General features: G+C 55.4%; 5 protein-coding genes across 5 annotated transcripts; 2 read left to right on the forward strand and 3 right to left on the reverse strand.

The window, feature by feature from the left end:
* Positions 1-2632: 2632 nt before the first annotated feature.
* M406DRAFT_329082 (uncharacterized protein) lies at positions 2633-3046 on the forward strand (the record flags this gene model as incomplete). The annotated part of the gene is made up of 2 exons (XM_040920391.1): positions 2633-2844; positions 2935-3046. The coding sequence occupies 2 exons, from the start codon at positions 2633-2635 to the stop codon at positions 3044-3046; spliced, it is 324 nt and encodes a 107-aa protein (XP_040778998.1).
* Positions 3047-3610: 564 nt separating this feature from the next.
* On the reverse strand, positions 3611-4507 carry M406DRAFT_232968 (dihydrofolate reductase; the record flags this gene model as incomplete). The annotated part of the gene is made up of 1 exon (XM_040915925.1): positions 3611-4507. A coding segment is annotated over one exon (897 nt), but the record flags the coding sequence as incomplete, so codon positions are not given.
* Positions 4508-5479: 972 nt separating this feature from the next.
* Positions 5480-9598, reverse strand: M406DRAFT_11035 (uncharacterized protein; the record flags this gene model as incomplete). Its single annotated transcript, XM_040915363.1, has 6 exons — positions 5480-5581; positions 5636-5747; positions 5802-6677; positions 6846-7072; positions 7112-9109; positions 9194-9598. Coding segments are annotated over 6 exons (3720 nt in total), but the record flags the coding sequence as incomplete, so codon positions are not given.
* Positions 9599-16607: 7009 nt separating this feature from the next.
* Positions 16608-19210, reverse strand: M406DRAFT_350878 (uncharacterized protein; the record flags this gene model as incomplete). The annotated part of the gene is made up of 9 exons (XM_040922580.1): positions 19066-19210; positions 18343-18564; positions 18211-18260; positions 18100-18144; positions 17875-18022; positions 17724-17804; positions 17539-17564; positions 17054-17347; positions 16608-16973 (listed from the first exon to the last, which is right to left on the reverse strand). The coding sequence occupies exons 2-9, from the start codon at positions 18422-18424 to the stop codon at positions 16608-16610; spliced, it is 1092 nt and encodes a 363-aa protein (XP_040779001.1). The 5' UTR covers positions 18425-18564; positions 19066-19210.
* Positions 19211-19816: 606 nt separating this feature from the next.
* On the forward strand, positions 19817-25638 carry M406DRAFT_254495 (uncharacterized protein; the record flags this gene model as incomplete). The annotated part of the gene is made up of 3 exons (XM_040916968.1): positions 19817-20175; positions 20221-20371; positions 20506-25638. The coding sequence occupies 3 exons, from the start codon at positions 19817-19819 to the stop codon at positions 25636-25638; spliced, it is 5643 nt and encodes a 1880-aa protein (XP_040779002.1).
* Positions 25639-25719: the final 81 nt, after the last annotated feature.

Consider the following 25719-nt stretch of genomic DNA (forward strand, 5'->3'; position numbering starts at 1 on the left):
CGGTACCCGATGATCTCGCCTTCATTGCCACCACCAGCAGCCGACTGGCAGAGGAGATGCAGCGCTCCGTTCAGCACAAACAGCGCCGGTGCGCCCTGCTGCTTGTTCTTGTTGGCCCCAACAACATCAACCTCTGGAGGCGGGACACCAGCAGGCGAGACGGGCGCAGGTTCGGACCACGTCTGCGAGTGCACGTCAAACACGGCATGCGCCAGCCCGCCCTCCTCGTTGATCCAGGCTAGAAATAGCTTGTTGTGGAACGCCACCAGCGCCGGGTCCCGTGTCTTGGAGCCCGCCACGCAGGTCGCTGGCAGGCCCTCCTGCGCCACCCACGCCAGCTGCTCGTCGGCGTCGTACAAGAAGTGGCTCATGGCGCCTGTCTTGGCGGACACAACGACGGCATGGAGGGTGCCGTTCAGGTTGGCGATGACGGGGATCCCACCACCACCACCACCACCACCACCTCCTCCTCCTCCTTCTTCACTTTGCTCGCCCTCGACGACAGCAGCAGGGTAAGGGAACTTGGCTGCGGTGCCAAACGCATCGCCGTGGCTGTTGGGCGTGGTCGATGCGTAGTAGATGGTATCGTCAAAGTCGGTCCAGACCACCCAGAGGAGACCACGGTGGGTGGCGACCGAGGGAGGGGCTTTGCCGCGGACCGAATCCTTGCCTCGGTCTGCGAGGAGGAGGAAGCCCTGCTCTGTTGGGCCTTGGGGAATCCAGATCGAGGAGGCGCCTGACATGTTGTTGGTGTTGGTGTTGCTGTTGAGAAGGGCCTGACGGTAAGGATCCGGTGGAGGTCGGCAGTCGACGTCAATGGAGATGTGCCAAGATGGGAAGTGGATGAGTTGTTTGTGGTCAGGCGTCAGATTACTTGTTCTGGTCATCGTTCAGAGATGAAGTGGGCGGAGGGGGCACGAAACCAGTATCCGAGTACGGTTAAATATGTCAGCTAACTAAAACACAAACAAAAACAAGCTTGGGATAGCTTTTAGTGAAAAAGAGGTGTGTTGCATTGATTGATTGATTCATTGGCAGAGCCCCATTCCTTGCTTTTTTGCCCATGCTGGCCACCGGCCCCATCTTGGGTGGGTCATGGCCATCCGGTTCATCCAAAACCCTTGCCTGCACTGCCACTCTCCGGGACATGGTTCGTGGCCAGCAGCAGCAGCAGCAGGCAGGTTTGGATGGATATGCAGTCAGTGTCAGCTCAGCCCTACAGTTCATCTCATGTTCTGCTTGGCTGTCATTTATTGCCAGAGATATGTTATAATAATATTCTTGTTTTCCCGAAAATCCAATGCTTGACTTTTGGTTATGATTACCCAGAACACAGGCTGAAAAGAGCCGTTACTGCGGTGGAAAGGAGTAGGTACTGGTTGTTCCTCCATTGGCCCCCAAGAGCAGCAAAGAATAGAAAAGGAAAAGTGGTAAGACATCGTTATTGGAAAAGTCTACAAAGTGCATAATCTTCCTGTCAGGAAGACCAATTGTTGTTGACATGAAGACGCATGCAGCTTTGTCTGTTCTCGTGATGTGAACACTTTGTATATCTATCGACCGAGTTTCTAGGCATTAAAATAATTCTACAATAATTAGAAAACTATTACAAATGCAGACTAACTCGCTTTCTATCCCTCTTAGACTGCCCGAACTGTTCATGTCTCAAAATAGGCTGCAGGTTGCAGGGTTTCAAGGTGAGGTTTTGTCGACAGGTCATTATTTTCTGCCCAAAGAGGACCTAAAAAGTGAAGACAATACTGCCCTGGAAGAAAACACGGGTCTTTATAAGTATGAAGATACTGTCAGTCCTCATCAAGGATCACATAATCAGTGGTACTTCATATGAAGATACTCATACTTAGCCAGTAACCTCAACTACAACAAAGTTCTGAGTAGATTATTTTCGGAAACATCGAATCTCGCCAAGCAATCTTGCTCAACTTCCTTTTTAGACTTATTTACTAAATGGCCCGTGGATGGATCCTTGGCCCCAGTGAGATAAACCTTGGACAGTACGATCAAACACGCTCGGGTATGCGGCACGATTCTGCAGTTGTGGGCACATGGATTCACATGATATTCTGGGAACAAGTGGGGGCGGGGTGTGCGCTCTTTCTCACGAGGTAAGAAAATAAACATAGAAGCGTCTGCTGGTATATACTTTCTCTCAGGCCTTGCGCGTCTCAGGCCCAACATTCTAGCCTGCTTGTAAGAAGTCGGGATGGAGACGAGCCCGGTGGCCTTCTTTGCAGGGTCATTCGGGGGTCGAAAGAGGATTCTGGCTCGAGGCCGAGGACATAGACCAGCCGGATCAAAAGGCCGATGGTGTCAATTTTAGTACTCAAAGGTGAGGAATGAGATACGAACCTAACCTTGAAAGGTAGTTGTGGCTGCTCTTTTTTTAGGGGAGCAACTGTGGCAAGAGGCTTGCAAAGTCGAGATGTATAAGTATGAGATGAAGCGTCGCTCGAGTCACGGCCTGATGCTCAACATTCATTATCAACAGTATCCAGTATCACAGCAATCAGAAGCTCATAAATCATAATCTCCATTGAATCACCTTCTATACATACTGATTCCTTCTCCTTGACACAAACTTCCCCTTCCACGTTTCAACACTACATTCAAAATGGTCTCCATCAAGAATCTCGCCCTCCTCGCCCTCAGCACCCTCGCAGCCGCGTCCCCCATGGAGCCTCGAAGCGAGAAAGAGGGCACGGTCAAGGTGTTCGGGGGAACAACCTGCGGTGACCTGGCGAACACCTACAGCTGGATGGGCAGCGGCACCACCTCGCAGTGCTGGAAGGTCACCGACATTGGCTCCTATCAAGCGGTTGACAAGTATGTCTTTTCCTCCCTCGACCCTGTATACCCGAGGCGGGGCTGCTCTTTTGGATAGAAACGAGCACATTGAGTTGACCTGATCTATAGTGGCTGCAAGACGAGCTTCTGGGGCAACGGTGACTGCACCGGCCAGAAGTGGACGGCCAAGAACAGCGACTGCAACAGCCTGGAGTTTGCCTCCCTTTCTATCAAGTGCTAAGGCGAGCGAGATAATGATTGGCAATGTGGACTTATCAGGTGGATGGGTCAAGGGATCTTTTGGCTTTCCATATTAGCATTTACGTCGGATGGCAGGAGTTCAGATGGAAGATTCAGTACTTGTGCGACCATTCCATGGATTCTGGAGGAGTTTGTCTTTTGAGATGTTTCTGTGTTGTTTAGGGTATCTACTCGTATACATTGTAAAGCTGGACTTTATTGTTATTCATGCATTTCTCATATTGAGAGTCTGGATGCTATGATGCATGATGTTGCAGTCCGAACTACACGGCATGTCACTCTGTATCTATCTTGTATAACACAAGTATGATCTCATGTGGGAGCGTGAACTGGTCATTATCCAACGTGACCAGTCAAATGACTGCCTCATCTCATTTGTAGCAATTCATGATTGCCTCAGAATGTATCTTGACCCTGGGATGATATCCAAACCAAAACCAGCCTTCCTTCAAACCTGACCTTGAATATTCATTCCATTCTCATTTTGTAGGCCTGGCACCAAGATTGTCACTCCACCAGCCATCATTTCTCTTCTTTATCCCAACAACCTCCCAGCAACAACCATATCCTCCCCCATCTGCACCCAAGTAACCTCCTTCAACCTCGGGCCCCCCGAACCATCCACCGCCCTCCCCGGCGCAACCCTCACCCCACCAACACCCAACCACACCGGCGCAATAGTAACAATGACCGAATCGATCCTCACCATACTACTGCTGCCATCGTCATCATCACCACCATTCTTGCCTCCCAGCGCAAGCAAGTCATTCACCACCCTCCCCCCGCCCTCAACCATCAAGCTCCCTACGCCCTGCCGCCCCAGCAACCCCAGCACATCCTCCCACGCGACCCTCCACCTCCTGCCACCCTCCTCCTCCTCCTCCTCCACCCGCCGCGCCGCCACCCGCAGATACCGTCCCCCCACCCCCTCCACGGTCCTCCTCGCCTCCTCCTGCACCACCGCCCCCTCAGCACAAACAACCCACGGCGCCAACCCTGTCCCCTCCCTCGCCAGCCGAACCACTTTACTCTCCGACCCCACCCGCCACCGCGCCCCCGGGTCCAGTATGACAGGGCGAGGCCCCCGGCCATCCTCCCCACTGCTCGAAGCTGTCGCCGTCGTCCCCTTCCCACCACCACCACCAACCAGACGACGCAGCCGACAGTTCAAGCCCGGGTCATCTGCCACAGCGGTGCCGACGCCGACCAGGATGGCGTCGTGGCGGGCGCGCAGGTAGTGGGTCATGGCTTTGGAGGCCGGGCCCGAGAGGGTTGTTCTCAGGCCTGGGGCGGAAGCGAGCTGGGCGTCGAGGGATTGGGCGTACGTGAGGGTTAGGAACGGTTGCCTTGGTGAGGGCGATGGCCGTGGTGGTGGTGGTGATGATGGCGGCAAGTATGGTTCGAGCTGGGCAGCCCATTGGTCAGAGAAGGTGAGAGTTTCTGACTGTGGAGTGCTTGTTTCTTGGGGCCCTGTGGCGGCGGTGGAGGTGTAGGAAGAGGAGAAGGAGGAGGAAGAGGGTATAGATTCTTGTGGTTGTTGTTGGGCCATGATAGCCGGACAAACAGTGCGTTGAAGTTGGGTGAGATGAGCCAATTCGGATGAGGCGAGGCTGAGAGACAGGAAAGAAAAAGAACTTCAAGTTGTAGGTTGAGCCAATGTCGTATTGCACAGCAAGTTGGGAAAAGTATTGTATGAAAAGGTATAACAAGAAGACAGAAGAGAAAGACGACAAGACCTTTTCAGGACGTCAACATCTATTGTCGGAGAGGGTTAGGGTTGTTTTGTATAGTAATCATGGCGACAGTTTAACCAAGAAGAGAAATATAGATTATTCAAATCAACCTTTAACGTGCATAGTTAGTTCTATGCATACTCGAATCATCCAAAACGTCCTCAGGCCCCGGTCTTTGGAATCTCTTGTATACCTAACCCATTGCTATGTATGCTATGCCATCTCATTCAATGTTATGCCATGCCAGTTCCTGAATCTCCCTCCTCTTCCCAGCCCACAACTCCTTTGCATACAATCCATTGCATTCGTGTCCCATGGCAGTAAAAATAACCCGTCCTCCTCGTAAAATATATTCATTCCTTCTCTCAAATACAATCAAATGAAACCATCCGGGTTTCTGGGTATCATGAAAGTCATTTCCAAAACATCTTCCTTCCCTCCCTCTTGTGTTGGTCTCTTGTCCTCTATCGCCTGCCTGCATACTTCCCGAATCCCGTCAAGCTGTCCATCCATGACAATACGTCGCAAAGTGCCATGACATGCACTCGTCACTGCAGAGCATCGACCCCGGCCTCAACCCCCTCCACCCAAGCCCGCACCGCCTCCCGCAACACGCTCTCCTTCTCTCTTCCCTGCCGGCCGACGCCACCACTGGGCCCCCTGGCCCGTTCGTCCTCATCGTCCCGGCGCTGTACCACATCCTTGGCAATGTGCTCCAGCGCAGACAGCACAACGGCTTTGCACTCGCCTCTCGGCACTTCCTGGTGAAGGGGTCCGCGTGACTGTGCCTCTGCCGCGGGCCTCGCGTCCTCGAGGCCGGTGATGGTTGCAGTGACAGCAGTAGCACTACTAGTCATTGCGACCAGGGCGTCGCCGATGCTCTCACGACGCTTGCTCGGCGACCTTGACGAGGACTGCGAGCTCTCCTTGCTCAGGTCACCGCTGCCACTACCGCTACCACCACCGATAGCAGTGGCAGTAGCAGCAGCGACACCTCCCAACGCAGTCACCCTTTCCACGGCCTCGATGAGCGTGTCGTCAAGGGCCACAATAGGGTCCTCGATGAACTCGTCCTGTAGGTGCTGCTCGTACGGCGATACCATGGGCGTCAGCACGGCAGAGCTCATCGTGTTGACAGATGAGGACAGGAGCGGGGTGGCCTTGTCGCCACCAGAAGGGCCCCCCGCCGCCGTCTTGAACTTGACCAGGCGCCGGTAGCGGATGCGCCGGATGGTAAAGTTGGTGCTGTCGGCGATGAGGGCGGAGCTGACGTCAACCCAGCGCTCCCCTCCTCGGGGTGTGTCTGAGAAAGGGGTGGCCGCGCCGCCCGTCATGGTCGATGTCATGGACAGCAGGGGGGTAGGCTCTGCTTTGAGGGATGCCCTGATCTGTTCGAGGAGGTCGTCGGCCTGAGGAGGGATGGCCTGGAGGATGAAATCAGGGTGGTACCGCTGGAGCCAGCCAGCAACATTCTGTGGCACGTCGCCGTCGATGGTCACGCGGCAGGCCTGCTCGAACAGCTCTAGGCCGCTGAGTCCGGGCGTGGACAGGTAGCCGCTGCTGGACGGTGAGCTCACGGCTGTCTCGAAGGATGCGATGAAGTCGGGAAAGGGGACGTCGACGTCAATCACTCCATCTTCCTCGTTGATCGTCGTCTTGACAGGCGAGTCGAATGCGCTATTCGGGTCCACCTTTCTCTCCACAGGGATGGGCGGTACTCTTGACGGTTCCGGATTGTCTTGCTGCTGTTGTTGTTGCTGCCGGTTCTGTCCTCCATCCTGACTCCTCCGCGGTGTCTCGGGCACGCTATCCTGTTGTTTTCTGGGCCCATCTGTCTTGCGGGTTTGTTGAGCTCTGCTGGTATTGTTATTACTGCCGCTGCTGCCAGTACCACCACCTCCTCCTCCTCCTCCTCGAGACTGCTGCTGTTGTACTTCTTCCAGCATCTTACCAAGCGAGCCCCTTCGTGTTGCTGAAGAAGATGGCTTTCTGGGTGACCGCGGCGAGGCGGCAGCAGCAGCAGCAGCAGCAGCAGCAGCAGCCGACTGCTCACGAGGATTCAGAGATTGCGGCGGCGTGGTCATGGCCGAGTCACGCCGTCTCGTCGTGCTGCCCCAGAGACCGCTGATGACGCTGCCCCAGCGCGAGCTCGACTGTGTGTCCGAGCTGCCTATGCTGTCCCCTCGCTGCAGTGACCGCTTTAGGTCGTCGGTCGCGGTGGTGCTACCACCACTACCGCTGCCACCAGCACCCCCTCCATGCCTGCCAGACAGCTGCGAGATGCCTGTCGTTGTCATTGTCGTCTTCTGGACGGCAAAGTGAGCAACGCTGTTCTCCGGGACAATGGTGGCGGCGCTGATCTTCCTGTTGTCCAGGTCGGCAGCCAGGATGGGCAAGTTGGTGGTCCTGATAGACATGGCGTCGGACGCCCTCCGCTCGCGGGGACTGTCTATGCTCAGGTGGGCCAGCTGTGCCGGCACCGAGCTCTTGCTGGAGGTCGTAGTGTATATGCTCGACGCGTTGCGCGAATGTGAGGCATGCCTGGACGTGCCGCTGCCGCCGCCTCCTCTGCGGTTGATCTTGCGCCGCAGCGACTCCTCCTTGGTAAGAGGCACAATAAACGACGGTGGTGACTGGGAGAATGTGCCCCACGAGGCAGATGTGCTGGGTCTCTGCTGGTGCGGGTGCTGGTGGGTCCTGCTGCTGCTGGTGGCGGCGGAGGCGACGGCAGAGGTTGGGAGCTGCAGGTTGGCAGGGAGGAACGCGGAGAGCAGAAAGATCAGCCTCCTCGCAGCGACCCTGTCCTGGCCGACAATGACGGTGCGCGCCGGCAGTGATAGGTCGTCGTCCCCGCCGCGCAGCTTCTGCAGCATGGAGAACTGCCTCCGGTACTTGGACGGGCTCAGGGCCTGCAGCCAGTCGGTATGGACCGACAGGAAGCCCGTGAGCAGGTTGAAGAAGAAAAAGCCCTGGTCACGACCACCAGCCCATCTCTCAACCCAGCGGGCCTCCTCTCGCCAGATTCCCCAGCGATTCTGGCCCGTGACCACCCTGGTAGCCTTCAGGCCCGAGACGATGCGGACCCTGGCGCTGTCGACCTCGATCCTGATCTGGACGTCGTCGGCCAGGCAGTTGGGGAGGAGGGAGACGAACTTGGTGTTGGTCTTGGGGGGTTTCTGGGCCGCGTTGGATGAGGCCCTTGAGGCGCGAACGGCAGCTGTGTGGTTGTTGTTGTTGTTGGCGGTGGTAGTGATGGTGGGACGAGGGTCCGGTGACGACATGTCGGCCTGCCTGAGCAGCGAGAAGATCTGGGTGGCCGCCACAGACTGCAGCGAAGTGAGCGTGCGCATGATGATGTCCCAGTGCCGCGTGATGGTGTCGATACGCTCCTCGGCGTCCAGGCTGAAGCCAGAGTCGAAGGCGTCGAAACCACCAAACATAGGACCGCCGGGAGTAGCAGCAGCAGCACCGCCACCACCTCCCCAGCCTGACCGCCTCGTCGAGCTGTAAGAGGACGGGAATGAGTCCTGCTGGTCGGTGTAGGAGCTCGAGCCCCGGAATGTCGACCTCGAGGCGCTCAAAGGCGGCACCGCGCTGGGCGGCGACCCTGGAGGGAGGCTGACGATGAGGGCCACGGCGTACATGGGCGTCCTCTTCTGCTTGAGCTGGGGCTTCTTCGCCTTGCTCCTGCCACTGCTGATGCCGTCGTCACCACCTGCATGAAGAGGGGGAAACGGAAATTCGGAGCTGTCCTCGCTAAAGTGGCCCCGCGGTGAGCTCATGGGGTTGTCGTCTGTGGGGAGGTTGACGGGGAAAAGTCTCGTAATGAGAACCCTCTTTCTGTCCAAGGGTCGAGAGTGTGCATGAGGGGACGAGACGCCGGCCTGGTCGAAGGAGGGCATCATGGTCTCAGACGAGAAAGACTGCGACAGCTTACTCGCCCTCGCTGCTGATCTACCCAACGAACCCCTCCCACCATCCGCAGCAAAGCTAGATCCTCCGTCACTCAGGCGCAGGTCCGAAGGGACGACGTGAACCTTGGTGGAGGTGCCCTTGTAGGCGAGGAACTCGTTATTCCCAAAGATGCAGCCGGCAAACGTGTCGATCTCCTGCTTGTACTCTCTGGCGGCCCTCTGCGACTCGGTCTCGGCCCTGCTCTGTGTTCTACCATGGATGGAGGACCGCCTGTCGAAGGCGCTCTGCCGCTGCTGGGGGCTCCCAGGAGGGTGTTGTGTGATGGAGAGGGGGCGAGAAGAAGAGGGTTGTCCTCCGGCGCTGGTCCTGCGCTGAGGCGGTAGAGGCGGCTGCTGCTGCTGCTGGTGTTGCCGCCGAGGGAGATGGTGGTAGTCCGGGGCGCCGCCGCCGCTGCCGCCCACTTGAGACAGGCCAGCCACGGTTGTGGGACGGTCACCAGCGGGTGTGGTGGGTGAAGATGTCTGAGACACGGGCAGAGGCTGGCTGTCGTAAAGCAGGGAGGCCGGCGAGGAGCTGGACGTGTCCTGCATGATGACCACGCGCACATCGCGCCCTTCCAGCTCGATATCTCCGTTGAGGTCAAAGGGGTTGTTGGTGGGTGTGGACAGCGCCGACGCGCTCGACATAGGGAACACCTGGTCGTTTCCATGCTGTTGGTAGAGGGCCTGGGCGTCGGGGAAGAGGAGGCAACGGGTGTGGATGTCCTCCTGGACCGACTCAAGAGAGGACACCTGCTTTCCAGGGTAAGAGTAGGACGAGGCCTGTGCCTGAACCTGAGCCGACGTGCCGCCGCCGGCGCTTAGGTTGAAGAGCTTCCCTAGCATTCTCCCTCTCTTGACCTCTCTCAGCGGTGGTGAAGAGAGAGGGGGGGGGGGGGAGAGGGGTGGACGAAAAGAAAGAAGGCGGCCCTATCGCGCACTGCAGCGTGGCGGCATCATCTTCCCAACGGCTGGAGTGAAATTGTGTGTGTGCGTGTGTGTGCGAGAGAGAGAGTTGGTGGTTGACTGTTGAGATATGGGGGCGAGGGCGAAGTCGAGGATGAGATGATTTCGTTGCAGAGAGCCATTGACCCGAGCCCCAAGGTTAGGTCGGATGAGATCAGCGCAGGTCAGGTCGGTTCCAGGTCCAGGTCAAGGTCCAGGCCCAGAAGGTCGAGGTCGATCTCATGTGGACAAAACGGACAGACAGACTTGGACAACAAACGCGAGGCGTTGACTTGCTGCTGCTATCGCTGCTGCTGGTGTCGTGCTTTGACCAGCATGCGCCACATCCGAACCTGGTTCTCGCCTCCACGTTTGCCGCAGATCAACGGAGATTCGGAATCAACAGATCGTGCTATGTATGTAATCTGGTGGCGAGTCTGTTCCTCTTGTTCGTTTTTCTCCCTTTCTTCTTGAGGTCCTGGCCAGGGGTCTGTACTTATGTAGGTCGGGCCGAGGGAAGAGGAGGCGGAGGAGGAGGGGCAAGTGGAGGAGGCGTGGGTATATGGAAAGATGGAGAAGATGTATGTATAATGTAAATGTATGAGAGTAGTAGTGATCGTAGTAGTAGTAGTAGTAGTAGCAGCAGTAGTGTGTCTGACTCTGTCTCTCTCTCTTTGATTGGGTCCAGGGAGATCGCACCAACAAAAGGCTTGCAAATTGCTTTGGCCAGAGAGGACGAAAGGGTAAGTAGGGAGGGGTACAACCAGACGAGGTGTGGATCAAATTATTTTTTTTCTTCTTCCTCCTTCTTCGTTCCCTTCCCTCTGGATGGATGGAATTGGGTCTTTCCCCTCTCGAGGAACGAGCAGGTGATGTTTCGACCACGTAACAAGGTGTTAATGTACCCGCAGCGGCAGGGCGAGCGGCGGAGGAGGTGGGCGGCGCTAATCGGGGCCAAAAATGGGGCCAGGACACCTCACGATGCTTGCGAAGCTTGCCAGCGAACAAAGGAGGGGGGCTAGATGCATGTGAGGAGGGGAAGGGGTGGTGTGTTATTTATTTTGTTGGTAGAAATGGGACTGTGTGGTAAGATAAGTTTTGGGTGAGGCGAGGTAGAGGTGGAGGTGACGAGACGAGGACGATGGCATTGAGGGGGGCGATTGGTCATTTCTCTCCTTCCCTACTCTTCTCTTACACTTCTATTCCTTTCCCTCTGAACCCTTTGGATTCGAAAAGTGTTGAGCTCGGGGAAGAAAAGAAGAGCAAAACAACAAGGTGTATCGGGGAATGAATCGTCCTGGGTGGGTTGTTTTGTTGTGGTGCGTGTGTGTTTTTATTTTTATCGAGTTAGTAGGTCCGGCAAGTCGAGCTTTCCTGCTCTGGACCAGAGGTGTTTGTCATGGCAGTCGCCGTGGGCCACGGCCGGAACCGGCATGGCTGGGCGAGTAATTTAAGTGGGATTTCTGGGGACGCTGGACGCTGGACGCTTTCGTCAACCTGACCCGGCGCTACGGGGAATTTCTGTAACGATTCTTGTGGTTGGCAAGACCTCGGAGGTTTGATTATTATTATTATCATTTATCCTGGTGTTTCTACATCTTTTTTCCTCATTTCCAAGAAGTAGATGCGGAAGTGGGCGGTGGAGGGAAGAGGAGACCAAAAAGGGAGAGAGAGGAAGAGGAAAGGAGAAGGGAAAAAAAGAAGGAAAGAAAAGAGAGAGAGAGGGAAAGAGGTCGTCATAGGGGGAGAAAGTCCAAAAAAGTACTGAACGACTTTTCCTTTCATCTCGTACGGCAACCTTCGTTCTTTCCTTTTCTCTGTGCTTTCCCTGCCACCATAGTACGTATCACATATTTTGGTCCGGTACGTACTGTCGGTAGAACCGCACTGCTTACATAGTACAAGTATACTTATGCTGCCTGCTCATCATGGCCGCCAAGTACCAGGCCCAGGTCCAAAGCCCACCCAACTTGAATGTTCCACGCCCTGTAGTATTCATGTACCATCCTTGCATTTGTAATGTAAGGGTCCAAGAGTTTGGTGACAGTATATTGTGTACGAAGTAGTAATCATGTACTATAGTAACTAGCATCCAGCCCAAACCCAAGTTGCGGTGTGTGCGTCGTTGGTGTTGTAACTTTGGGTTGGAGGGTTGGAAAACGTGGGACAGCAAGGCTATCCCGGCTGTCATGGTTATTCACGCATGGCGTCCAAGCTTCCTTTTTTCCCCTTCTTTTATTTCTTCTTTCGTTTTCTTTTGGCCCGCGAACCCCTCTCCGCTAATCTCACTAACCATACAGAGTACTAACTAGTACGTACAACCACTCCTTCGATTTGTAAAAAAAAAAAAAAAAAAAAGACCTACTAAGGGAAAAGAGATAGTCCTGTTTACTATGGATCTGAGTAATTACAACGAGACGAAAGAAAAAAGACAGGATCCCCTTTCTTCATCTTCGGACTGGCTCCGTCTCGGCTGTTGGGCTCGGCCGCTGAAAGGAGGGCGAAAATAAAAATAAAAATGAATTGTCATCTTGTTCCCGTATGTGTGTGTGTGCGTGTGTGTGTGTCAAAATACGAGCAGCCACAGATGCAGAAAGACGGATAACTACTGCAGATGTGCATTGCTGATGCAGAGAATTGCATATCCTTTTTGGGTCGTTCATTGGGCCGACAACATGGGGCGGCTTGCACCCGCCCATGAACTCATTCCCCCACGATAATAATCAATTTTACCATGGTACTTTCTCACAATTTAAGATCGAGACACGGGACATTCCGTACACATTACAAGGACAGGGGACACCACCACCTGAGACCACCCTCTCGTTCGTCCGCTTGCTGACGTATCGTATTCCTAGTGTATATTGACGCCGCCTGAAGTCCAGGGAAGAGGAACCAGAAGAAGAAAGAAGAGGAGAGGGGGGGGGGGAGATGATAAGAAAAAAAATGAGACGGAGAAAAGGACAGGCTAACATCAAAGCTTCAGCAAATAAGTATATACGTAACGACTGACTGACTGTTCTTGAGGAGGGGAGAGGGGGGCGTGTGTATGTGTGTAAGCCTTCCTTGTTCGAAAGGGTGTATTGGATGTGTGTGTGCCACCCTCGCTCGGCTCGGACTGGTGTTGCCACGGACGGCCACATCACTCTTAGTATTCTCTTGTTCCTTTGGTGCTGCTTCTTCTTCTTCCACCGGTCGCCTCGTTTTAACCTAGTCAAACGGTCGATCCCGTAGCCCCCAAGGGGGGGGGGGCCGACATACCATTCCAACTAGCCCAATCATCCTTACTTTAAAACACACCCTACTTCTTTTTACCGTGCACCTACTACTATGATACTAACTTGCCATCCTCTTTCGTCTTCCTCCTCTTCCTCCCGCCGCCGCCGCACGCCCACAGGCACGGTTATGCCTGCCACGGGGTTGAAGGACACCACCCTTGTATTTTAAAAGAAGAAAATAATGCTGCTACTAATCATGAAAACGGGCGGTGAAGCCCCGCGTACCAGGCCTTTCCCGGCACAATAGATAAGAAACCAGCACCGATCATCGAAACCCAGCTGCTCGAAACAGGGCTCTTTGGCCGGTTCGCCGTCGCCGAACCCTACCACCCCTCTTCCCAAAACGTAAACGACTACTGTTCTTGCTTATAGGCCGCATGGCATATATCGTCGACCTCACCGACCGAGCTGCAGGCATTGAGAATGATAGACTGGATGAAAAGAGGCAGAACCAACCAACCAACCACCCCCGGAAGGCTCTTATCTCCCAGCTAGGCGGTGACAGGAAGCAGGTTTTAGAGTCCAGGACGAGGATCCCCCGTAGTTATTCTTCTTGTTATTGTTGTTGTTGTTGTTATTCTTCTTCTTCTTTTTCCCTTTTCAACGATACAAAATGGGTCTTCCTACCGGGGGTGTGGCACCCATGACGCGCCATCAGCTGCTGCTGCTGCTGCCATCATGCACAAACAGAGGAAAAGAGTGACAAAGATAGACGAGAAAGATGCAGTGACACCATGACCTGACATGAGACGGCAACAGTCGTCAAGTATGGCCAGTCCGCCGAGCCCTTGTAAGCGAATCTAATGCAATGCAGGCGACTGTCACCTATCACCTCGACGCGAGTGGTTGGTTCCATGTCTCCCTCTCGAATTTTTAATTTTTTTTGTGTGCAGAGATGCAGCCATGCAGTCATTCGGGGCTAGTAAGGTCTTTCGGAGGGGGGGGGGGGGGGATTGGGTTACACCACCATCTTGGTTCTCTTTTCTTCTGTTCAACGGCCGAGACCGCTGCTTTTTCTTTTTCTTCTTCATTTCTTTAAGTATCTTTACCGCCCTAGCTAGCATTTAGTGTGTGTTGACACACGGCAGGACGAACACCATCGTCGTCACCACTACTACCACAAAATTATTACGACCTCATCATCCTCCACAACCGACCACCAACTCCTCTCCACACACCCAGACCCCCCAGCCATCTTTACTAGAAAGGATCCCTAGCCTAGACAGGCACATTCCTCTACTATTGTATTGATCATAGTATCTTACTATAGTAGCTAACTTTTCGGCGGCCCCGGCGGGCCATGGACCCCTCCCCTCCCAAAGCTGGGGAGGACCCGGTATCCGAGGCGCCCCAGCAAAGATGTGGCCCCATATCCACTTCCCTTTCTAGAATGCCGGATCACCAAGACCGGTGGAATTTTCCCTCGGTAGAACCACACACGCAGAGAGAGAGAGAGATTCCTGGGGCGGAAAGCCTTCAGTCGCCGGTCCACCGTTTACTGCAGCAAGCCTTACATTCTCTTTCCTTCTCTACATGTCCACCTCCAGCCAGTATCTTCCTTGGTCCTGTACTGCTCGCTTTGGGAGGACCTTCCACCGCTTAGATGCATGAACCCAGGATCAGGGTGAAAGACAGGCGCAGATGCCCAGGACCATGGAACCAGCTTGGGCATCGAGAGTGTTGACATGCATTAGGTTCTGAAATCCTCCCTCCTCCTCTGCATACCACACTGATCGTGGGTATTATGTAGTACCAATGCTGCCAGTGCTAGATGGCCACTGAATTAGCCGACACATATACACCTCTACATTGAGTATACGATGTAGGATAGTAGATATGGTTCACGCTACGCAAGAAAAAGGCGGGAAAGAAGAGAAAGGGACAGGAAAATCGAGCACAAGCCCATGATGACATTGCAGGGGAGCCTTGAAAAGGAAAAGGGAGTCATCCGAATGTCGGCCTATAGATGTCGTCCTATGGCAACTTTAGATGCTGACCTCGTTCTCACTTTTCCCCCCTTGTTACATTACAAGGCCAAGGAAGCCTGTGCGGCTTGGGAGACAAAGACAAGACCATTATTCCCGGTGAAGGATGGGGGGGGCAATCACTCTTACAGCAATTGCAGCACGTTGACTCACCAAAAGAAGAATTGGCCCAGGAACAGACCCTTGATGTTTATTTTGATATGCCTGCCCACCCAGCCTCGCTCCCATAAAAGAGGACGGGCGATCTTCGGAATCCTCGTCTGGTGGTCGTCGATCTTGCGGCCTGACCTGCCGTGAGGGGCAACGCGCATTCCCATTAACCACCCTGTCGAGATCGACCCCCAGGATGGAAGGATGGAACTGAAGGACAGGACAAAAGGGAGAGTGGGAAAGAAGATCTGTTCTTGGGCGGGTTTTGTTTGACTGACTGACTGACTGACTGACCGATTGGGCTTTTCGTTGCAAACAAGACAAACTGGACCGGTCTGGCCGGCTTTCCCGGGGGCGTCGTCAGACCGAGGGTCACGACTGTACATAGACATGGATGAGAGGAAAGGCGACCAAGGCAGGCAAGTAAGTCAGGACGGAACCTGTACTGGATCGTAAAAGTCGAAAAGCAGTCATGCATAGACTCCATGTCCGTACCGATACATCTGCCGCTTCTCCCGTATCAACGTGACCTCACACCGCCCATCCTCGGGTGTGGCGGATGAAAGGACATCTCTTCTGGTCTTTTACGCTTTCTCTCAAACTGGTCATCCTGCGCCCGGGATGCGAAAACGGCTCGGGCCTGTCCGTGGTGTTCTAGGTACTAAGTAGGTGAGGTCAGGCTCCAAGTTTGGTCACGTTGGGGGCTTTGCAGGGCAAGACACAGAGGTCACAGCCCCCCTGGCCCCCTCTTCTCAAGCCGTCCAGTCTGTCCATTGAGAGCACGAGATTCCGGAGCGGTCGATGGGGAGAAAAGGGGAAGGGAGAGGGGGGGGGGGGGGAGGGGCAAGCAAGATCACCAATAGTGCTCTCTTCTCAGCAAAGGACCTATAATCTTACGTCATCTCACATGCTCGTTGAGGGTGTCTGGTCCCAGATGCTCGGTCAACAAAGAGGAAGAAGACGGAGGGAAGAGACGGAGGGAAGCCTCGTCATTCTCATTATCGAGCATACGAGATTGGGTTAGATGTGCTCATTCGGAGGTGCGCGGTTCAGGAGCCAAAAAGACCACGGGGCGGGCCAGTCACTCCCCTTCAATCTTGCCAGCACCACACACACACACACACACACACACACACACACACTATACCACGATGCGCATGTCAAGAAGGCGCGGGATGTTGCTCTTCCGGGTCGTCGCCAACGCCAACAATGTGCGACGACGCCCCATCTCCCCTCCTCTTTCTTCTAGCCGAGGACGTCCCGCACCCGCTCGGTCGGCCTCGCCCGGTCCAGTCGGAGAGCTCGTTTGTGCCTCGACCCGCGTGAATGCTCCCCTGTGTTCCCATCCTGTGTAGCTCTCTTTTCTAGGCAAGGGGTAATGATGCAGGTCGGTGACACTCGCGACGGACGGAATCGTCTCGTTCCGAAGCCGTGCAATGGGAACATGGAACGCATCCTCTCAGAGCTTGCATGCTGCCCTCCACCCCAAACACAGCCTCAGGAGGGCTCAATCTTGGTGCAGCACATCAGGTCCTGACAAAGACTGCCGCAGACGATCTGGCACGACTCTGGGTCCAGCCTCCTCCGCCTAAGAGAAGAGCCAGTGCTCCCGCTGCCGCTGTCGTTTTCTGAGACGTTATCAGACACTGTCACCGTGGTTCTTGTCGTCCTTGTAGTCAAAGTCTCGGGCTGTAACGTCGCCGAGTGGATACCGTAGGCGTGCAGACACTCGTTGACCGTCCGAGCCTTCTCTAGAAAGCTGTCCATGGACGGGTCCGAGACAACAACGTGGGCAGAGGCGATGGCCTTCTGCTGGTCTAGACGCCAGATGTGCAGCTCGTGGACGGATTCTATGCCGGGGATCTAGTGCATGTTAGCAGCCCATCAGTTGCGGAAGAGATGAAAGAAAAGCAAACGAGACCACAGTAGTAGTAAGACGGCACCTGTTCAAGATCGTGCTTCACATCGTCAATCTCCACGCCACGCGGCGCGCTCTGCAGCAAGATATTCCCGCTATTCCTGGTGAGCGGGATGGCCCCGAAGAAGATCATGAAAGCGATGAAGGTACTCGCGGCTGGGTCTGCGTAGAAGCGCCGCGGGTCGCTGGTCTGCCAGATGATGACGGCGGCCACGATCACGCCGATGTTGTTGATGGCGTCGCCAACGACGTGCACCAGGACGCCGAGCATGCCTAGGTCGCGGCCAGGCCTCTTGAGCTGGGCGACGTTGTGGCGATGCTGTGCGTGTGCGTGAAAGGGCTGCTTAACAAAATACGCAAGGAGATGTTAGCTTTTGCAGGGAACTTATCCATCTCTCTTTTCTCTCTCTCTCTCTCTCTCTCTCTCTCTCTCTCTCTCTCTCTCTCTCTCTCTTTTTCTTCTTCCTCTTCTTCTTTCTTCTTTGTTCCCTTCTCTAGAGAGGCACTCACAAGACTGTCATTGCTGGCGCTATCGACTGGAATTGGCCCAGTATCCACAGCTTCCGCTTCTGTGTGATTGTGATCATGATCGTGTGAGTGATCATGGCCATGATGCTCTGGCGGTGGGAGCCTGGTCAGCAAGAGCAACAGCTTCATTTCCCCGGCATGCCATCACCCACAGCGGGGTTGCTCACCGTGTACAAAGGCCGCACTGAGGACATTCAGCCCGAGGCCGACACAGCCAATGATCAAGACCAGCTTGGGATCCTCTATGACTGTGGGAAAGTCATACCAGTCAGTTTTTTGAAACACACACTCGTCACTTTCCATACACGAAAGACTCACCTTCGACCTTGATAAACCTCTGGATGGACTGCAACAGAATGCTGATGCCGAGGGCGAGGAGAAAGACGCCATTGAAGAAGGCACCTAGGAGACGAGCCCTCTGCCAGCCAAAGGAGAGATCTTGGCGGGCTTCTGCCCTCTCTGAGATCTGTGACAAGACGTGTGATCAGCACTGGAGGGTGGTCTGTAACACACCAAGGGCCACCGAGGGAGGTGTGTGCTCACTATCTGAGCTGTCAGAGCAACGACGAAGCTGACGAGGTCGTTGAGCTTTACCAGGTGATCAATTAGCATGGACTGTTGGGAGAGTAAAAGTGGTCGAGAAGATGGCCTCACATAGTGAAAAGCATCAGCAAGCAGAGCAAGCGATGAGGTTTTAAAGGCCACTGTGGAGTAGAGAAAATATTAGTCCTAATGAAAGAGCAGTCCATTTATACAACACCTGACTTATGTCACCATCATACGTACCTGTGATCTCGGCGACGAAGAAGCACAGCGAAATGGTGATGGTGATGGTAAGGCGGGTCTTTCGACCCAGTCCTAATGCCATCGTTTTTCTGCTATTCTTGACAGGTAGGATGTTCTACTCGTTCATGTGTTCGTTCGTGCGTTCGTGCGTAGATTGGTGAGAGGATTCAGCGAAAACAGGGGCAAGTGAGCACCGTCATAGACTGATGGTACTTGGAATACCTGGGTAGGCAAGAGACCGTAGCAAGTCTCCCTTGTCTCAGTTGTATATTCATATATATCAAGGAGGCGTTGAATCAGTACGTAATGTGTATAAGCCAGAAGCACTTGAAGAATCGGGTTCAAGTCAAAAGTAAGCATGTGGATATGAAATTGACTCCGATCCAACCTTGCTGGGGGCGAGTCTCGTCATCAAAACGTGTTACGCAGTGAAAAGAGAGGGTGAGGGTGAGGGAGAGAGGAAAAGAAAAGGCAATCTGTAACAGAAAACGTTGAAACCCCAGGCGAGACATGGCTGTGGACAACGAAATGATGTACTTCTGGATCCAAAGTGACACGAGAAGAGGGGGGGAAGGGAATGATCCACAGGCTTGGTTGGCTCGACAGGGGATGAGATGGCATGAACAAGACAAAAGACATAAAAGAGCGTACAGCCAGCCACTGCTTGACACACACTTGACATGATATGATGTGGACAGGGTCAATGGTTGGTTGACGGCATACCTTCACTCTTTGTTGCCCTGTGCTCAAGTGTTTACAACCACTCCTTAGGCGAGATGTAAGGTGAGGGCCACCAAACAATATACCGATATGATATATCGTGACTGGTGCTGACTGCACCCTTACCTGGCACACCAGGTCTGCAAATATGTCAGAGAAGAATAACCTTGGTGTGGAATGCGAAATAAGCTGGTGGTTGAACAATTTGTCGTAGAGAGAGCAAAGAAAGGACGACAGACTTGCCGAGAGTCACATACAGTACTTACAGCCAGCACAAAACGCCGAGAGTCCAGTATGCGTACTACCAAATAGGCTACCAGGCACCTGGGGTACTACTGTGGTAGCTCAGAGCTATCGTAGAGAGGGTGGGAGGGGCATCGCGCCAGGCCCAATTCGTTAGGCGGTGGGCCAGGGTACTTAGGGAACTAGTATAATTCTGCCCACCTGCATATGCGCATCGTTTACATTTTGGGATAGTTGCTCTCTTCATGTGCCCTTCCCGAGAACATTGCTTTTGAAATCAAACTTCCTCGACAATTTCCACGGCCTGCTTCAGAGAGGCTCTGGTAGGCGGTGGCATAGACAACAGACATGATGCAATCAATCACTTAACAAGCAGCACCTCGCATTGCCATCGCCATCGTCATTGTATCCTATAGCATTCGCAGCCAGGCCACCCTCGTCGTCACTCGTGATCGTCGTCGTCCTCCTCCTCGTCGTCCTTCTCCATGTCCTCACGATGCCCTCCTCGTCAATGCGACGGCCGAATTGGTCGCATCTGCGCCAATTGAGCCGGACCAGCCTGGACAAGCTGGCCTTGGAGCCTCCACGGTCCCCAGACACCGCCTCCAGCAGCTCGACCCTCCGCGTGGACAGCCAGGGCCAAGGTCAGGCTCAGGGCCATGCCGCCTCTGTCACCAGTAGTGCTCGAGAGGAGACAGCGCACGGCAGCAGCGCCCGCCGAAAGTGCACCGTCACCGTCAATGAGTCATTCGCCCGCGACGAGATCCTGCTCAACCTCGATCTGTTCGGCAGCGACTTCAGGCCCGGCATGCTGGTCTCCCTCGACATCCTGAGACCCGACATCTCCTCGTCCTCCTCCTCCAAGCTGCAGTCCACCGCGTCCAGAAGGCTAGCCGCCCTCGACGCCGCTGCCAGGAATGGTGCCGCTGACCCGGGCCAGCCTGCGGGTCGGTACATCTTCGTCGTCAAGGACATGGCCAAGGAGCTCAAGATCAGATACCCCCACGTCGAGCTATACGTCGCCAAGCACATTGCCGATGTCTTTGGCATGAAGAAGGGCTCTCAGGTCATACTGGCACCGGTAGGTTCTGACCAGCTTGATCTCTTTTCTTCTTTGACCTCTCGTCTTGTGTTTTGTGCTGTCTAATCCAGCTGATGGTCTTCTCACTGCCGCTAACGTCGTGTTCTTATGTGCTGCAGGTTGACGAGAATAATCCGGCTGTCGAGGCTTCCCACGTCGAGCTGACCTTCAAGGACCAGTACCTCTCGCGCGCCGACATGTGGAGGATTGCTGTAGGAGAACTGGCCGATCGTACCGTGTACAAAGGGCAGATGATGCTGTTCATGGGTACCGTCAAGGCCCAAATCTCGGCTGTTTTTGTTGATGGTCGCAAGGTCCACTCAGCCTTCTTTGGCAAGAACACCAAGCCCATCTTCCGCAGCGAGTCTGCCCGATACGTACTCTTCATCCAAATGGCCAGGGAGATGTGGGACTTTGACTCGGACGACTCGGGCGATATCATGTTTAACAAGGTCGTCAACGGCTTCCTGCCCGCTCTCTTCAGCAAGTGGGCAGAGCTCAAGGTCAAGCACCTGGTCACCGTGGTGCTGTTTGCAAGGGTCGAGTACGATACGGGCCTCACAGCCGAGCTCGGCAACGCCACGTTCCAGAACGACTACTACACAGGCGTTCAGGACTCTGGTGACAAGCGGCCATACAAGGACTTCTACCGCGTCGTCGTGAGCGAGATGGGGAGCGGCGAGTGGACCACGATACTCTACCAGCTGAAGAAGGAATTCAACTACTTCCGCCGGGACATCAGCATCCACCACCTCAAGGCAATGAACTCCATACCGAGCCTCTCCGAGGAGCCATCTTCCGTCAAGACGGGGCCTACAAATCGCATCAAGGCCGAGTCATCACGAGCTCTGTATGGAAACGTACTGGAGGCCATTAACCTTGCATCTTCCCTGTTCGCCCACGACTATATCGACAGAGACCTCATGCGCACTGGGATCTCCATCGTCGTCATTACACCTGGCTCAGGTGTCTTTGAGGTCGAGTACGAGACTCTGAGGCGGACAACCGAGGCTCTTGTCGGGAACGGCATCGGCATCGACCTGATCTGTGTACCAAAGATTCCCCTTCACTCTGTTCCCTTGTTCCGCTACCGCAATCCTGCCAGGGCAGATGGCCATACCTCCAGGTCCAGGCCGGGCTTCAGCTATGGGAGCACGCCCAAGCTCCCCACACCGCTGGGGAGCAGCTTCCAGAGCCTGTCCGGATCCTTCTCACCCAACCGCAGCAGTGATGTCACGCGCCGGTCCGAGAACTTTGCGATGCGCCCCAACGATGTGTGGTGCTTTGCTCTGCCGCAGTGGCTGCACGTCTCCTACTGGACAGGCAGCTCCGCCAATGCACTGTCGTTCAAGGGCATTGCGCTATCAGTCGCAGATCAGCCCAAAGAATCTCAGGATGATTTCAACGTCAGGTGTCGCATGTACGACCTCCAGATGAGAAGCGTCCTGGAGACCAACGAGATCGAGACCGTGCCGTTGCACAGTGATCCCTTCTTCCCCCACGCCATCTTGCAGAACCTGTCACAAAAAGCTCGCCTTCATGATCTACGCGAGATTGCTTCGGTACCTTCCCAGAAGATACACGACCCGCTGCATGACACTGTCCTTGGGAACCAGAAATCAGCTGCCGACAGGCATGCCAAGGCCGCGGAGAAGTCACTGTGGAAGCAACTGCAAGAGTTTGATGATGCGAGAGCAAAACTGGAAGTGTCGAGGCATCGACACCGGCCACCTCGGATCGTTCGAGATCTAGACGAGGGGGGGACGACGACGCCAAAACACGCTACGGACGACGCAACCGTCTACGGTACCTCTGCGGGCGATCGGAGGACCTCGTTTAGTAGTTCGGCAGTCCCCAACCCCTCTGGTCCGTCCCACCGGAAGATCCAAGAGGGCTCGACTGGGTTCTCCCACTCGAGAAAGAGCTCAGAGAGCACTACTGAAAACCCCAAGGTGTCCATCCTGAAGGTTCCCAAATTCCTCCGCCAGATCAGCCTCGGGCAGAGAGGCTTTGGCATAGCAGCTCCACAGGCAGCTGTCGCCCAGGTCCAAGCCGAGCACGTGAGTGCGGTCAAGGATATGGCGCCTCCTCCTACGCCGACCGTGGCGAGCTCCAAAACGAGCGGCATGAAACTGAACCGTCCGACCACCCCACAGAGCCTATCTAGCAGCGGTTCGACACCGGCCAAGGAGCTCGGGCGCAGTACCCTCTTGGGCCCAGCTAGAGATTCTCGGTCAGAAACGCCCAGTCGGCCCATGTTCATCAAGAGCGCCCAGCCTTCCACAGACACTGTGCCGCAGGCGGTCAATGAATCTCTTGTATCGACCCTGCGGCCTTCGACTTTTTACCGTCCTGAGAACCCGGAGCAGAAACTGTCCAACCTGCTGAGGCGTGCCGACACCACCGAAGACGACGATGCGCAGAGGAACAAATTGCTCGCAGGCGCCATGCCAGAACTGCCTGCTATGCTGTCACCCACCACCGCCTTGTCACCCTGGCTGACAGTGATCAATCCATCGAACCCAGACATCGAGAAGGTGGATATGGCCAGGCTGTACAGCAGGTGGCAACATGTCTTTGTGCGGCCGTCGGCGATGAAGGTCATGAAGTGGAAGTCGTTGTGTTCACCTGCAGCCGTGCCACTCACAACCGAGTACTTCCCTACGAAAGAGCAGTTCGACCGCGAGTACCAGCGACAACCCTACCAGATCGAACAAGACGAGGATGACGACCTGAATGAGGAGCCACGAAGTCGTGAGGAGTTCCTCCGGGAGCTGATCAGCTTGCGGTTCTCGCAAGGCTTCCAGGTGGTCATTGGGCCGGCTGTGGCACGAGCCTTTGGGCAGAAGCATGTCAAAGTCGGCGACATCTTCTCCCGAGATCGTGAGATCGAAGACGGGACGAGCGTCTTCATGGCGGTGGGCAACACCATACACCAGCTGTCATGTGTCAACGAGACTGAGGTCGAGGTGACCATCTACGTGCGCAAGCCTACAGAGCCCACCAAACAACCTGAAAATACCAGTGCGATATACAAGCCAGCAATCCGCACGATCCTCGACCGCGACTATGAGACGGCCGAGATTGATATCGTCACACCCAAGGCGGACAGGAACTGGAACTTTATTGATTCTTACATTGCTGGGCACTATGACGAGATGTCTGATGAGAACATGAGGTTCTGGCGATCGCGATATGTGCTGATCCCGACGACCTCTTCGAAGGACCTCTCGAACCCCAAATTTGCGGACAACGAGGAAGAGGTCCGTCTGGAGGGCATTCGATACCTTGCGCAGCAGTGGCTCAAACACCGATATGTGCCCCCGAGCGAGCGGCGCTTTCAGCCTCAGGGGCAACGCAAGCTTCGAGACCTGAACCTGCTGGACATCGTGTACAAGACAGAAGACCCTTCGGTGGTCATCGCTGCAGAGCTCGAAACACTGCCGCTGCTCGAAGGTCTGGAGCCCGGAAACAGGAAAGGCCAGCTGGTCACGAACCGAGAGCACTTCAAGAAGTCCAACTTCAGGGTGGCCGCACTGGCGGAGGCGATGCAGCAGCCTGTGGAAGAGGGCGGTGTTCGGCTGCAGAACCGGCGGTGGCACTTGCGCCTGCACTACAACTGCTTCATTGGGTCCGACATGACGAACTGGCTGCTGGACAACTTTGAGGACCTGGAGAGCCGAGGGGAGGCGGAGGCGCTGGGCAACAGCCTCATGGTGGACAAGGCTCGCGACGGAGACGAGCCGGGCCTGTTTGTGCACGTTGAGAAACGACACCAGTTCCGTGACGGGCAGTACTTTTACCAAATCAGCAGCGAATATGCGAAACCGCAGCCACCGAGCTGGTTTAACAGTGCAAGACGCAATCTTGTGTCTATCCCGCCGACGCCCCGAACTGAGAGCTCCGCTCGGGACTCGTCGCAGCCGCCGTCCTTCTCCAGGCCCGTCTCGACGCACGAAGAGGACTCTTCAGCGTCCAGTGCCACGACGCCGACGATACCGTTTGTATCGAGCAGCGGGCGGCGTCCAAGAGTGGCCCTAAGCAAAGTCATGAAATATGATGTGGACCCGCGAAAGAGGTCTTATCGACCCGAGAGGATCGATCTACACTACGATCGGCTTCACAACCCAGATAATTGTTATCACATCCGCATCGAGTGGATGAACACGACGCCGAAGCTGGTCGAGGATGCGGTGGAAAGCTGGGCAAGGGACATGACACGATTCGGCCTACGTCTTGTCGAGGTCCCCATCGGGGAGTCGCGCACGATCAAGGACATCAACCCGTTCCGCAGCACATACCCAGTCAACCTGGCCCTGCTGCCGCCAGACCAACAGCCCGTCACCTACTACGACCCCAACTCGTTTGCCGCCACGACACAGCCGCGACGGCATTTCTACCAAAAGGCGCTGCTGCGGAAATTCGACTTCGTTCTCGACACGGAGGCGGCCTCTGACTTTCCCAGCAATGTCGAGGTGACGTACTCCTGGGGCCGGCCTGACTTCAAGTTCCCGCAGTACATACATCGATCTGGCACCATCCTCGCGCAGATTACCGACGAGGGACACTTCATCCTGCTCGGGAACAGGATGCATACCAGCCGGGCGGTGGCTGCGGCACGCGAACGGGAGATGCGGAACGAGCTGGCGCCAGGGCCTCCCGCTGGCCGTGGACCACTGGGGTCCGCGTTTTCTGCGCCTCATGGCCTCGCAGCCACACCCACCTCATCGCCCATGGTGCGGCCGACCATGTTTGCCAGCCCCGTGGCACGAGCTGCCAGCACACCCGCGGCGACAGCACCGGCACCAGCACCAGCGGCCACGGAGGGGCCGACCGTGCCGTCGTCACAGCTGCCGGGCTACATGCCGGCCTCGATCGGCGACGAGCCCTGGCTGATCAAAGACGAGCTGGAGACGTTCTGCAGCAACAAGACCACGCTCGAGGCGTTCTACAGAGAGATGCTCGAGCAGGCACAGGCCCAGGCGCCCGGGTCGGGGAGCAGCCGGCTCAGACCCACGATAGTCACGACGCCCGGTATGGGGCCTGTCGGGTCTGTCGTGGACAGCAGTATCCCCATCATCGGGCTGCCCCCTGGGCTGCTTGCCCAGCAGCAGCAGGCGGAGGATGCTCGGGCAAGTCCAGCCGCCAGGACAGTCAGTCCCGCGCCTGGCCCTGCGCAGCGGACCACGAGCCCTGGACTCGCCATGACGGCTGCGAGGCTGCTGAGGAGGGGTAGTGTGCAGCATGGGTAATGTGTGTTTGGCCGCCACCGCCGCCTTTTCTTGACGACAGGGCGCCGCGCACGACTCCTTTTGATACGCGAGGCCAAAGAT

The sequence above is a fragment of the Cryphonectria parasitica genome, assembly GCF_011745365.1.
Source record: "Cryphonectria parasitica EP155 unplaced genomic scaffold M406scaffold_3, whole genome shotgun sequence".
Lineage (NCBI taxonomy): Eukaryota > Fungi > Ascomycota > Sordariomycetes > Diaporthales > Cryphonectriaceae > Cryphonectria > Cryphonectria parasitica.